Here is a 13,303-nt window from a genome sequence, read left to right as displayed (position 1 = left end):
AACAAAAAAGACTTTCAGATTTTTTTTTAATTATATAATGGAGAACATTATTGAAAATGCATATGGCAATTAGATTAAAAAAGGAGAAATCAGGCTCACCTCAGCTCCTCTAGTACCACAGTGTTGTCATAGGGACCAACCAGAAGTTGTCCTAGGTCAATATCTTCGCCTGAAGGGTGGAAAATGACTTTGTAGCCCTTAACATCGCCAGGAGCATGGTCCCATGTCACACGGAAACTGGTCTTGGCAGGCTCTGAAGTCTGGAGGTTCCTCGGACCTTTGTACGGTGTCACTAGCGAGAGAAGAGAAATGTGCAGATTGACAAAATGATACGGCACCGAATGATGAAATATTCAATACGAAATATTGAAAGTACTTTATAACGAGCATTAAGAACAAATAAGTACTGTAATGTTGCTTAAGTCCTTTGGTATGAGATGGTTATGATTGTGAAAAGGATGGTTGGGTTTGCAATAGATAATCAAACTTTTCCAAAACTTGGTAACAGAAAGAGCAACATTCGTGGTTTAGTGAATGACAAACCAACATACGTGTTGTTCCTTCTCCTTGCCTTGCTTTGCCCTCTCCAGAACGGTAGACCGGCAGAACAACGATGTCGTAGGTGGTAAGGGGGGTAAGGCGTCTCAGCACAGTAAAGTTGGTACCAGCGGGCACCTTGGCTGCGAGCTGGCGTCCTCCTGACTTGGGTTTGTAAGTAACACGGTAGTTGAGGACATTTCCAGGTGCTGGTTGCCATGTCACCTTCATGCTCTTCTCCGTCTCATCGGAGACAACAATCGCTCTGCTAGCCGCCGAGACTGTGAGGAAGGAAAAAGGGAAGAACGGGTAAAAGATGGGAAATGACGAATGGATTGAGGGAAAGTGTAGACTTTGGGCCTTGTTCAGGTGGGAATCTGTGCTAAATGTGTGCTGAACCACATATTTTTCCAGTATACCTTTGGAAATTTAAGCAGCATGGCTTTCCTGCTGGTAAGTAAACTAAACAGTCACACGCTTGGCTACCTCACAGTCTTTCATCTGGATATCTGCTCAGTTTCCACATGCGTGTGGACACAAAGCTACCCAAATATTTCTGATTTTTAGAGGTATACATTAAACAGGCCCAAATTTACACGATTGATCATGTTTAGTTGGCGGGTTGGGGAGCCAGACTTAGATGTCTTGTGTATTTGAGCAAAGCCACAGATCTCATTTTTCCATTGTGCTCCACAGAGTGTTCCTTATTTTCAGAGCAGGAAGGGCAAGTGTGAATTGTCAGAAGCCCTGAAACGGGCTGAGGAAAATATTCAGAAAGCTCTACTTCAGGGGAAGGACTTTTATTAACGGAAAAGAGCAGCGCATCCAAGTTTGCCATGTGCGACTCGGCCCAAAAGAGACCTGTGATTTGTGTAGAGCCCAAGTAAAAGAGAGAAACAGATAGTGGACGAAGGAAGGAATGAGCAAAGTGAACATTTCAGTTTACAAAGCTGCCTCCTGGTTGTGTTCGGTGTGTATGGCACATTTCTCGCTTGCCAGAATCAATAAACACTAATGATGGTTGGAAATACTTTTTCCTTGAGCACATTCCATTTCACTAACTGGTGGACAAATTCCCTCCCAACTGGTGCGATTTTCCGCTCAATGTGCTTTTCTCATCCAAGCAGTCTAACAAGGGAGAGGCCAGCGACTATCTGTCCTGCATCTCCCATGAAAACCGGCTGCAGGTGTGCTGGACATGACGTCACCTCTGTACCTTCATATAACATTTTAAAGATGTGCATGCGAAGACTCTATATTCTTGGCCCAGGTGAATGCCAACAGCTATGACATTATCTCGTAGCGCAACAGAATAAGCAGAAAAGTCTGTGTCACTGACAGATTGCTGTTTTTACAAAACACCCACAAATGGAGATTACAGCCAAACATCATCATATTTGTTTTAAAAGCTGCCCTATGTTTCTCAGTGATTATCTCCTTAATTATATCTCTAACTTTACCGGCATATAAAACTTTAATGAGATGGTTATAAGATGGGTTTATGCCCAGAATTACTAGACCTGCAATCTTGGCATTGAAAATTATCTTCTTAACTGGGGCTTTTATGGTCATTGAGTTAGATCCCACTTACCTTTGTATCACATTTAGACATAGACATTCAGAAACTCAAGAAAGAAAGAGAGGAGGACAGCATTGGGAAAATACCAAGAAAAACAGTAAAAGAAAAAAAAGAAGGGGGCAGATGTGGGAGCAGGGGCATAAGGGAGAAAAGGGAAGGATAGGGGAAGAAATGTAAGGTGGGAGAGTTCAAAGCTTTTAATGTAACTTACTGTCTGTGGTTTCCTCTCCAACCAATGGCTGACCATCTCCACGGCCATAGACAGCAAACACAGAGACCTGATAACGTGTCTCTGGGGTGAGACCCTCCAGAACTGTGGCTGTGGTATCGCCCGTTATCATCTTTTCCCCAGCCTCTTCAGTGAAGAGAGACTTCCACCTGATCCGGTACTGACGAACGTTACCGGGGGCCGCGGCCCAAGACACAGCAAAACTGGTGTCAGTGACGTCTTTGGTCACCAGGTCTCTGGGTGAACCAAGCTCTGTGGATAAATGAAGTGTAACAGCATTAGACACAGAGCCTGGCAGCCTGTCCGTTATGGATATGGAAACGGAAAATGAGTAGCACTACAGCTTCACTTTTGTTTACCTAAAGAATTTACTCAGGCTTTTCTTTGTTATGAGTTTCTCCCGATGCATAATAATTAAACTAAGAGGGTAGTGTTACTGCTAAAGTACAAAAAATGCCTTGGGGAGCTCCAGCCTAGTGAGGGTTTAGTTCAGGTGATGTCAAATGCAGATATATGTTGGTTTTAAGGAAGTGAGACACAAAATGGACAAAACTAGGAACCGCAGTGATAAAGCATGAACAATCACTCATCTGTCTCTGCTTTAACCCCTCGGGGTCTGTTTAAACAACCTGATTTTCTCCCTTAATAATCACAGAGTGCTGGAAAAATCTCTGCAAAACTAATCATAAATCACATATCCTCCGTGCCTCTCTCTTCGGTTATTTTTTCCATTGAAACAGAGGAAACCCGATCCACAAAAGTGTATTTTCTACAATTGCAGATGTAGCGGTCTGCCTTTCCACCCTTCACTCAATTTTCTTCAGAAACCATCATAAAAAGGAGAAAGGCACAAAAACACAGTCGAGGGAATTTTGTGGTGGCGTTTCGTGATGGAAAGCCAGCACATGCTTGGCTGACAGGGATACCCATGTTGAGACATATATAGGACAGATACAGAGGAGCTCTATCACAGGAGGATATGCTGCCACACATAGCCTCCCACACCACCTCCGGGATCCTGATCCTGAATCAAGCCCTTAAGACCCTACAAGCCAGCAACTAATGACAACATAATCACAGGCAGGGAGAGTGCAGCTGGGTGGTCTCCCTCAAACCTCATTCATAAAACCTCATCAAATGAGATCTAACAAAAAAGCCAAATGCAGAATGAGATGCATCACGAATCTCCCCAAGTGCAATGCATAATACATTTGAAACGTTAAGGAACCGTCCAGCAGAAAAAGCTGCCACTGTGTCTATCTGTCAACCTAGAAGCCCTTCTCAGCATCCATCTATGAGTGAATGGGAAACTGATCTGAACAGAAATAACAGCAGAAGGCCTGCCTGCCAAGCAGAGCGATCTGCACCTTGAGAGCGGAGGCCAGATATGAAGAGTAATGGCCACAACCACAAAATAATAAAAAGTTCCAGATTCTGAGGACCTTGAGAACAGTGTGGCCACTTATAAATACCCTGATCATTTCATCAAAAGGGTTATCCCCGCCAAATGCAAAGGATGAACGTGACAGACTTTTCCGGCTGTGTGTGAACCGAGGGAGAAAGGATCACAAGATAATGACTTCTGCAGACAGTGGCTCACTTTTCACCAGTACTTGCAGACAAGAGAAGGGGCTACTCCTGGGAGCACAGCCCACATCCTGAAACACATAGTCCACAGACCTGGCAAAAGCTTCAGTTTGCAGTGATATATGCATTTTTTCAACGTATTAATGTCATTAGTTTTATTTTATGTTTGATTACGAACATAAAACTGTGTGTGTGTGTGTGTGTGTGTGTGTGTGTGTGTGTGTGTGTGTGTGTGTGTGTGTGTATATAATATAATTTGATGCAAATAAAACTATTCTGGGTCCATATTTACTACCCAAACTGCATCCCACACTTCAAGGAGATGGATACACTGAAATTAGAACCTTAGACAAGACCAGATCAAACAACCAAATTCCCATTAAAGCCTTACCCACTCCTCTAGAAAACCACATATGACGCAACTGACACATCTAAGAGATTTCCTGCAGGGCATGTGCTGACATAACCTTCACATCTGCAGCCAGACAGGTCTAAAGCTTAGAAATCCAAACGTGAAAATGCCCTCAGGCAAACAAATTGCACAGGAAACACTATTACTAATGGATATTATCCTAATGATTTTACATGACTGTTGGTTCCCTCACTCCATTAGGCCAATGTATGTCTTGATTCAAAACCATGGCATTGTGCAGCATTTGTAACCCAGCTAGTTCTGCCTTACACAGTGTTAGTGTTCTCTGTAAACTCCTCCAACATCACTGCAGGAAATACAACGTTCCTTCAAAGTGCCATCTCAGCACTGGCATCCCACTTCAAACTCCCCTTACTTTATTGCTCTTGGTTCACTAAGACATACATCTGAGCCACAAACATGAAACCTTCAGTGTGTATGTGCCAAGGATGCCTGCCACTGGCCTATTACCTCAAAGGACCTTTAGAATGGTGGAGAAAACAGCCTGGCGGTACCACTGAAACAGCCAGGCACTGTCTGAACGTATCAGTTTAAGAGGAAATCAAAACAATACATAGGATACAAGTAAAAGGTAGTAAAAAGATTCCCCTCTGGCACACATGAGAACATTTGCGGTGTCATGCAAGTAGATACTTATTTGAGGCGTTGCTAGAATGTCTGCTTCAGGGGCTGAACACATGACCTCTCAGAGCTTTAGATCCACTCTGAAGTAATGGTTCACACTTTGAAGAACCCTTTTTCCTACTCATCCTCGCCCTCTCTCTCTCTGCCTCTGCCTGTCTATTGCCCCACCCTGGAGGAAGAAGAACAGACAGCTCTCCCTGTGACCAGACAGACAGCTCACACAGCAGCTTTCAAGGTCTTCTTAGGTAACGTCTTCCACATGCTGGATCAAACTCCCTAGTCTTAAATAAATAATTTGGCCATGTTTGTGTATAATACCCACATTTGGGATGTTCATCGAAGCGTTATGACACCTTCTCTATCCTCCTTCTGAGTCATTTCAGGATGTTTAAATTCTGTCCTACTCAGGGCTTCTATATTGGCTGCCATCCACTGTTTGCCAACAAGGGACGACTTTGTGCAAGCCACTCTCTTCCCGTTCTCGCCTACATGGACTCAAACTGAGTGGCACTCGGAACAATGTGATCCGTGTTGAGGCCTCCTGACGTCATGACTGCTTAATAAAGCTGGCTAAACAAAGTGCTTTGTCATGGAGCTTTTCCAGCGGGGGTGTATAGTTGATGACAGCACAGATTTGACATGTGGAAATGAGAAAAGCAAACAAACATTTCTGAAGAATACTTACACTCATTAAAATGTACAAATTATTTCAGAAGAGAAATATTGGTTGAAAAACATCTATAGGACATGAGCCTCTTTCTCAACAAAGTGCACAGATACATGTGGGCTGCAATAAATGTCCCTGTCAAATAGTAAACATCTTTGCCACTGAGGATCTCACTACTACCAAGGGGTTAAGAAGGCCACATAGAGAACTCCACTCTTGCTATTATGACGAATAGTATAGCTTTGATGTGTCCGTGGAATCATACTGCTTTCAAACAGGAGTGCATTTCAGGTGGAGGTACACATGGAGATGTTTAGAGACAGACACTGCACTGCTGGTTTCAACTTGGCAAACAAAAAGTTGAATAAAAACATAAGCCCTTCTCATTTCATACACAGTTCACTGGTTTAGCAGACATAAATGGAGCCGCCTGAAAGCCAGAGATAGTCTCCTCTGTGGGATACAGTACCTTGATTGTTATGTCCCACCAGAGCTACAACCTCCCCCCATCTCTTTCAAACGAGATCCTTTTGACTTCCTTTCCTGTGGTGTGACACTATAACATTCTCTCATCCCACTCTGTGTGAAACCAACAGAAGATGTGCCCCCTATTGTGTCTTCTACACTGCCTGTAAACATCTACAGACAGGAAAAAGATCCTCAGACAAATATCTGTATCATTACTTTCAGTTTAAGTATGATGACCATTGTCAGATGTACGGAACATTCATTAATTCCATATAAAACTATAGAATAATAACTGGTATTAATCATCAAATATACCCCATACATCTGATAAACAGCTATAAAACATGACATTCTTTGTCTCAGCAGGCCAACTTGTAAAGGTATTACCCAGCAGGCATATGGCTGTCAAAGTCAGTTCCAAACTAATTATCTGTGTTTACAAGCATCTCCCACCCATTTCCATCTCACTGCCCCTCAGACTATACTAAACAAATTATATCACATGCGACATTCCTGTCTTTTCCCCTCTATACTCAACCAACCTTGCAAAATAAAAGCCTAACTTCCTTAATTCTGATGTGAGAAATACCAGGTGGTCCATTTGGAGGGAGACAGCTGAACTCATTTTAGTAGTTTGACATTAGCCAGAATCTCAGAAATGTTATTAAATACAATAATTAAATACAGTGAATATGCATGTGTAAATCTGAAAATTTCCTTCCACCTTGAAAAGATGCTGAACACAATAATGAATGTGTCCACTCAACAGTACCCACTTGCTGAGTGCACATCCACAAAGCATGTTTCATATTTCTGTCACACATTGGCTGCAGAAATAACCGTACTTCGAAGGTTTCAAATTAGACATTATTAATTATCTCCCTTACCTTCTAAGGTGGTTCCTGTGCCCAGAAGAGGATCACCCAAACCAGAAGAGTAGCGAGCACTAACAAACAGTTCATATTCAGTGGCTGGTTGGAGGTTCTTCAGCAAAGCCTGGGTAGTATCTCCTTTAACAGATATCTCCTTCTTGTCACCGCCCTCGGCAGGTTTGAAGGCAATGCGGTACTGAAGGACATTTCCTGGAGCAGGCTGCCATGCCAGTCTCATTGTAGATGTTGTCTCATTAAAGACGCGTAGGTCACGAGGAGAGCCACGAACTGAAAGCAAACAAAAATGGATTAGACAGTAATTCATAACAATTGCAGAAACCCATGTTTCATTTTTGCCAAAAACATACCTTCCTTGGTGGTTCCATCTACTTGCATCTCGTCCCCCATGCCTGTAGAATACTCAGCAGACACAGACACACGGTAGGTGGTAATGGGGAAGAGCTCGTGGAGAACTATATTCGTCTCTAATCCAGTGGTTTGGGCCTCCAGTGTTTCCCCAGCGCCACTCAGTGGGAAATAGGACAGGCGATACCTGATCACTTGACCTGGAGCAGCTTGCCATGATACACGGAAGCTGTTGGTAGTCTCCTCTGTAACTCGTAGGTTTCGTACAGTCCCTTGCTCTGAAAAGGAGAGAATACTTTAGATCCTAAATATTGTAATTTTGAAGACTATTGTTTAAGGTCCAAGTAAATCGCCCTTACCTTCTAAAGTGGTCTCTTCACCAGTCAAAGGGAAACTGTCTCCTTTCTCATACTGAGCAAAAACGTTGACTTCATAGGTCGTGAGGGGGAATAGGTGGGGCAGAATGGTTGTTATGGTATCACCAGGCACTGCCATGGAAATGTAGTCTCCAGTGACATCTTCAGCCTTGCGGAAACGCACTAGATAACCCATGATATTGCTAGTAGGAGCCACCCATGTGGTACGGAAGCTTCTGGAGGTAATCTCGGAAAACTCCAAGTCTCTGGGTGGAAGCAAACCTGAAAATAAATAGTTAATAGTTATGAATGCCCATCATTAAAATTCATTGTACAGGCCACAATCATATCATCAACTAACTCCTGAAAACCTGGCAAAATAACTATCAATCAGAAGGTACAGTGTCTAATCACAACAGTATGGACCAACATTAAGGACCTATCATAACAAATGTTTAATAGATAGTAAAACTGATGCCAAGGAGTTATGGGCATATTACTTGGCTACACTCAAACACAGTTATTGGGTATATATTCTATCCTCCAACTTACTTCTCTTTTTGATGTTGAGCAGCTCCTGTTCAATCCTCAAACAGATGGACTGAGTCAGCTCCTTGGAGATCCTCTGGAAGGCATCAAAGTCCTCCACCTCATAGACATGAGTGTCTGATGGTTGATTAGCAATGGCCTCCAGCTCAGACCTCACTGCATCCTTCACACCAACAGCAAAGATCTCCACATCAGTATTCCTCAGGCCAGTTGCCGCATCTTTAAAGGAATCTGATGACTTTCCATCTGTGATCAGGACCATAACGCGGGGGACATTCTGTCTCGCACCACGGGCATTGATAAAGATCTTGTCCTTGACATAGCTCATAGCCCTGCCAGTGTTAGTGGAGCCTCCGCGGTAGGGGAAGGTGCGTACAGCTTTGACAACAGCATTAATGTCGTGGTGGGTGTTGAGGGCAAACTCAGTGTGTGGATCGCGACTGTACTGGACCAAGCTAATCTGAACCTTGTTGGGTCCAATGTCAAAAGAAGTGACCAGGACCTCCAAGAAGGCACGGACTTTGGCAAAGTTTTGTAATCCAATACTGTACGAGCCGTCAACCAGAAGGACCACATCAGCCTGCACATCCACTCCTAGAGAGCACTCTGGCAAAAGACAAAACATGATGGGTCATAAAAAGGCTTTGTATGGCTTCCATGATAAACAACACCATCGAGTGAGGGACTTTGAGTTTATCGAAGCATAGCTAAGGAAAGATGACATGCACAACAAATCATCCTACCTGTTGACACCCTGACAGGCTGGGTCTTCTCCATTGCCATGATGGCTTCACTGGGAGTCAGACCTTTGAGGGCATACAGGCTGATCTCATACTCAGTCTCAGGGGAAAGGTCACGGACATTGATGGATGTCTGGGTGGCTCCAATGTACAGCTCTTGGCGTTTCATTCCAGGGAGCATGGGGTTGAGGGTGAGCTTGTAGCCTGTGATATCACCCAGGGAGGCATCCCATGTCACCCTCATTGACTTAGATGCGATTTCTGTGACCTGCAGGTTATAGGCTGGCTCCACCACTGGGGGGGGGGGGGGAATGCAGGAAAAGTAAGTATAACATGAGCTTTCAAAATACATTCAGCATCCAAATGTTGGGCTGTGTGCAGCAGTGACAGTCTTTATGTTAAACCCCAATATAATGTAACATTTGATGAAGAGCGTTTAACTTACTTTCTTCCCCGCTGACCAGAGACCCGAGCTGCTCGTCTACACCGGAGCACACCTCTGTGATAATCTGTTTCTGTACCTCTTGGATCAAGTCAAAGTTGGGAACATTGTAGACATGTTTGTTGTAAGGTGTGGAGGCAATTTCTCTTAGCTCATCCTCATCTGCTCCTTTGATACCTGAGGGAGAGAATGTGAACATCACCTCATGTGTTCTTCACCCAGTGGCTGTGTTACAGATGTGCTAAACTGTTGACAGTTTTAGAGTATGACGTATGTTAGAAACAATAGCACTTGACTTTTAAAAGGTCAAATATGGACATGAACAATCAATGGAAAATCGAATAGTTTCCAAGAAAAGGCAGACTTTCACATGGGAGAGCACTATTCAACAAAACATTGAATAATAAACCATACCTAGGACAAATATTTCCACTCCAATGTTCCTAAGCCTTTTAGCATACTCCTCCACTGGGTCCTGGGACTTTCCATCAGTGATGATCATGGCTACCTTAGGAAAACCTTTCCTGGATCCAGCTGCCTCGGTATAGATGTTTTGCAGCAGGTAATCTATTGCGTCACCTTAAGACAGAAATGTGCATGCATTTATGAATTATCTCAATTACAGCAGAGTACAAATCTACAAATGAACACCTTTATATTTCTGTACCTCCTTCTGTCATAAACAACTTACCTGTCATAGTGTTTCCCCCTTTGTATGGAAGAGAGTTGATGGCTTGGAGCAGGTCTCCCCTTCTATTGTACCGGGTCAGAGGGAACTCTGTGCGGGTGTCTGTACTGTACTGAACCACAGCCACTCGGGTCTTGTCCTCGCCAATGTCGAAGGCCCCCGCCATGGCGCTGATGAAACTACGGATGTGCTTAAAGTTTTCTCTGCCAACACTCCAAGAGCCGTCCACCAGAAAAACCAAATCTGCTATTGCACTGACCGAACACTCTGGGGAGAGGAATAAGAGAGTCAGGAGTAGGACCATTATTAAATAATATAGCAGGTTTTCACTGTGCCAGATTAGGAAAATGTGTTTTACGACTGTTTAAGGATTCGTTAGAAAAGGTGCATCCTTTTTGTCTCCAATTAAACCAATTTCTAAGCCAGATATGTGCCAATTAAGGTATGGCGAAGGTATGTCCTTGGAACAATATTTTTTACACTGGCCCGTTTCTGTCTGTTTAAGTAAAATAAAATCCTTGACAGTTAGTTGGAATGGTCAGAGATGTGCATTCTCACATCAAAGGAAATATCAGCCACTGCCAAATAGTGGGCTGGTATAGTCATTTCAGCAGAAAGAGGCAAAAATGGGACTTTATGGACTTAACATTTAGCAGTGGTTCCATCAGCAACGTTCACTTTTATACTTTTAAATCCAACTGGGCTTTAAATCATGAAATTTTTTGGAACATTTAAGATGACTATTAAATTAAATAATTGGCAGGGCTTATGTGGATGAACTTTAATCCTCATTTCTCATGTCTCATTGACTAAATACATAATTCCCCTCAAAATTCCCTTATGTCGAAAGTGATGGCACCAAAGCATTTAATCACACAATGTGGGTTTCTGAATGCTTAACTATGAATAGGAGTGTAGGAGAATCTGGAAGTGTCTGTATAGTTTCCAGAAGAATCAACAGGATGGAAGTGCACACACAGATTGGTCTCACAAGATGAGCAGAAGACAGTTGGACATCATTTTAAATACTGCCACATCTTTTACCATTTTAGTTTTTGATATAAAGCACTTGCCTCCAGGTGGCAACCCCCCCCAATTCAATGACGCAAAAGAACACGTGTCTCCCACCGTCAGGCCCTCCTTTCCTTTTTTCTTGATGTGCTGACTGGTTTCAATTATCGGAACAAATGTGTGCCCTCCCAATCCCTCTCTGCTTACCCAGTGACAACCCTAACAGAAGGTAAAATGTGCGCCTGACCAAATTATTCCATGGGAAAAAATATTTGGATGACAGTCATGAAGGGGAAAAGAAAATATGGTCCCTGCCACATGGACGACAGGTCTTGGTCAGATTTCGGTTGACACAACAGTAAACATACTCACTGATTGCATCTGACTGTGGCTTCCTGACTCGTCCGCTGCTGTTACTGGACTGGACTGAAACACAGGAAACACTTGGTGAGTTAGTACTGCACATTGCCTGCCTCACTGTGTGTTTTTTTTAACAGCACAAAGAGGTAAGATATTCAACACATCCTAAAGGTTGGTAAACAGGTAAAACCCCAGTCACACAAACATATATTATGCTGTCTGAGCAATTTAAGTATCACTAAACATACGTGATCTCTCCGTAAGCCGACTTTCCTACGTCTCATGTGGCTAGGTAAAAATGCTACATGGAATAAATGGAGACATTACATTCTCCAACATATCACTAGCAGCCAGTGTCCCTATGTTGGCAGGTTTGTCTGGATGGTCTGATTTTAGTTAACATATATCTAATAAGTGGACTGGTTGACAGTATTTACAGAGACATTTTTAGATATAAGTGTTGCTTTTGTGCGTACACACTAGCATTAGTGTAACATTACATTAATCAAAGTGCTTGTGCAAAAGTAATTGTACACTTCCATTTTTCAATTGGACATTTTAAGTAAAGTATCTTTCCAAAAAAATCAAATACAATCGCAGTGAAAAATGTACTTACTGGTCAGTTGTCCAAAGATGGGAATGCTCTCCTCTGACCCATAATAGGAGTTTATGGACACAGAGTAGTCCAAGTCAGGGGTCAGGTCAGTGATTGAGGTCATAGTGGCATATTTATCAAGGGTAAAGTCTCTGACGGGTTCATCTAGAAGAAGGAAGTTTAACAGTAAATCCTCTGTCTTGTATATAAACTGGGTGTGCATACACAGTTGGGTTCAGATCACCAACACACTGTCTTGAATACTCACCTGCATCTGAAACAACTTGTAGTCTAAAGCCCTCTATACTTGACGAGGGTCTTTTCCACGACATTTCCACTGTGTTCTCATTCATAATTTTAAAGTTCAAGTCCGATGGTGGTTCCACTGCAAATAAGAGGTGAAATACTGTTAAATCACAGCACATACACACACATGTATAAATCTGATTATATTTTGTGATCCAATCAAAGTGAGACATTTTCAAATCAAGCATTCACATTGATCCCAACGACAAACTCTTCATGACTGAAGCAGACTTGTTCATTGTTGGGGACAGACACATAGAACTGATGTCCATTTGTGAGGGGGACGAGTAAAGGACACGTGACAACATTGAAAAAAAGTGTAAGAAGCCATTTTGGAGTAAAATGACATTTGTTTGAGTTGCTCAACCAAGATGGCGAGCAACCCAAGCACTGGCATACGCAACATGTGCACGACTCCACGCAAACTCTACCAAAGTGCAAACACTGAGTGAACCATCCAACACATGCTGAGTGCAGTCATTATAACGCATGCCCCAATAAACACACTAAACTGCTCCTACAATGGAGTTGATTTCAGAGTTACAAAAATACCACGGTTACTGATTATACAATGGAATCAGGGTTGCCATATAGTTGTTGAAAGTAAAAAAAAACTCTTGACAAAATTCAACACCATATGTTATATATACAATGTATATAAACATATTTCAAGGATGAAAAGTGGTTTGTAGTTTATTTGGTTAAACTCTTTAACACGACTGGCACACATCCATTGCAAACCTTTTAAAAAGAATACACAATTCGTCACTGGAGAGTCTTGTGTACTTTTTCATGAGAACAAAATTACTCTGTACTGTAGATGTACTATAGTAGAGAAAGTGTGTACATCAATATAAACATAAAAACATACACAGTGTGACAAGGCCACGCGCC

At 42.6% G+C, this 13,303-nt stretch overlaps 1 protein-coding gene across 3 annotated transcripts in view; it reads right to left on the bottom strand.

The window, feature by feature from the left end:
• Positions 1 to 13,303, bottom strand: part of col12a1a (collagen, type XII, alpha 1a) — a 52,345-nt gene that overhangs the window by 34,873 nt on the left and 4,169 nt on the right. For all 3 annotated transcript variants that reach the window (XM_084012676.1, XM_084012677.1, XM_084012678.1), the window contains exons 3-16: positions 12,372 to 12,488; positions 12,125 to 12,268; positions 11,521 to 11,574; positions 10,141 to 10,404; positions 9,864 to 10,028; positions 9,453 to 9,626; positions 9,011 to 9,301; positions 8,271 to 8,873; positions 7,722 to 8,000; positions 7,365 to 7,640; positions 7,012 to 7,284; positions 2,328 to 2,597; positions 552 to 818; positions 100 to 292 (exon numbers count right to left, since the gene is read on the bottom strand). In XM_084012676.1, coding sequence (XP_083868802.1) covers positions 100 to 292; positions 552 to 818; positions 2,328 to 2,597; positions 7,012 to 7,284; positions 7,365 to 7,640; positions 7,722 to 8,000; positions 8,271 to 8,873; positions 9,011 to 9,301; positions 9,453 to 9,626; positions 9,864 to 10,028; positions 10,141 to 10,404; positions 11,521 to 11,574; positions 12,125 to 12,268; positions 12,372 to 12,488 — 3,370 coding nt within the window. The remainder of the gene's footprint in view (positions 1 to 99; positions 293 to 551; positions 819 to 2,327; positions 2,598 to 7,011; positions 7,285 to 7,364; positions 7,641 to 7,721; positions 8,001 to 8,270; positions 8,874 to 9,010; positions 9,302 to 9,452; positions 9,627 to 9,863; positions 10,029 to 10,140; positions 10,405 to 11,520; positions 11,575 to 12,124; positions 12,269 to 12,371; positions 12,489 to 13,303) is intronic.

Source organism: Eutrigla gurnardus (assembly GCF_963514095.1).
Source record: "Eutrigla gurnardus genome assembly, chromosome: 7".
Taxonomy (NCBI): Eukaryota; Metazoa; Chordata; class Actinopteri; order Perciformes; family Triglidae; genus Eutrigla; species Eutrigla gurnardus.
This window is presented reverse-complemented; position numbering and strand designations above follow the sequence as displayed.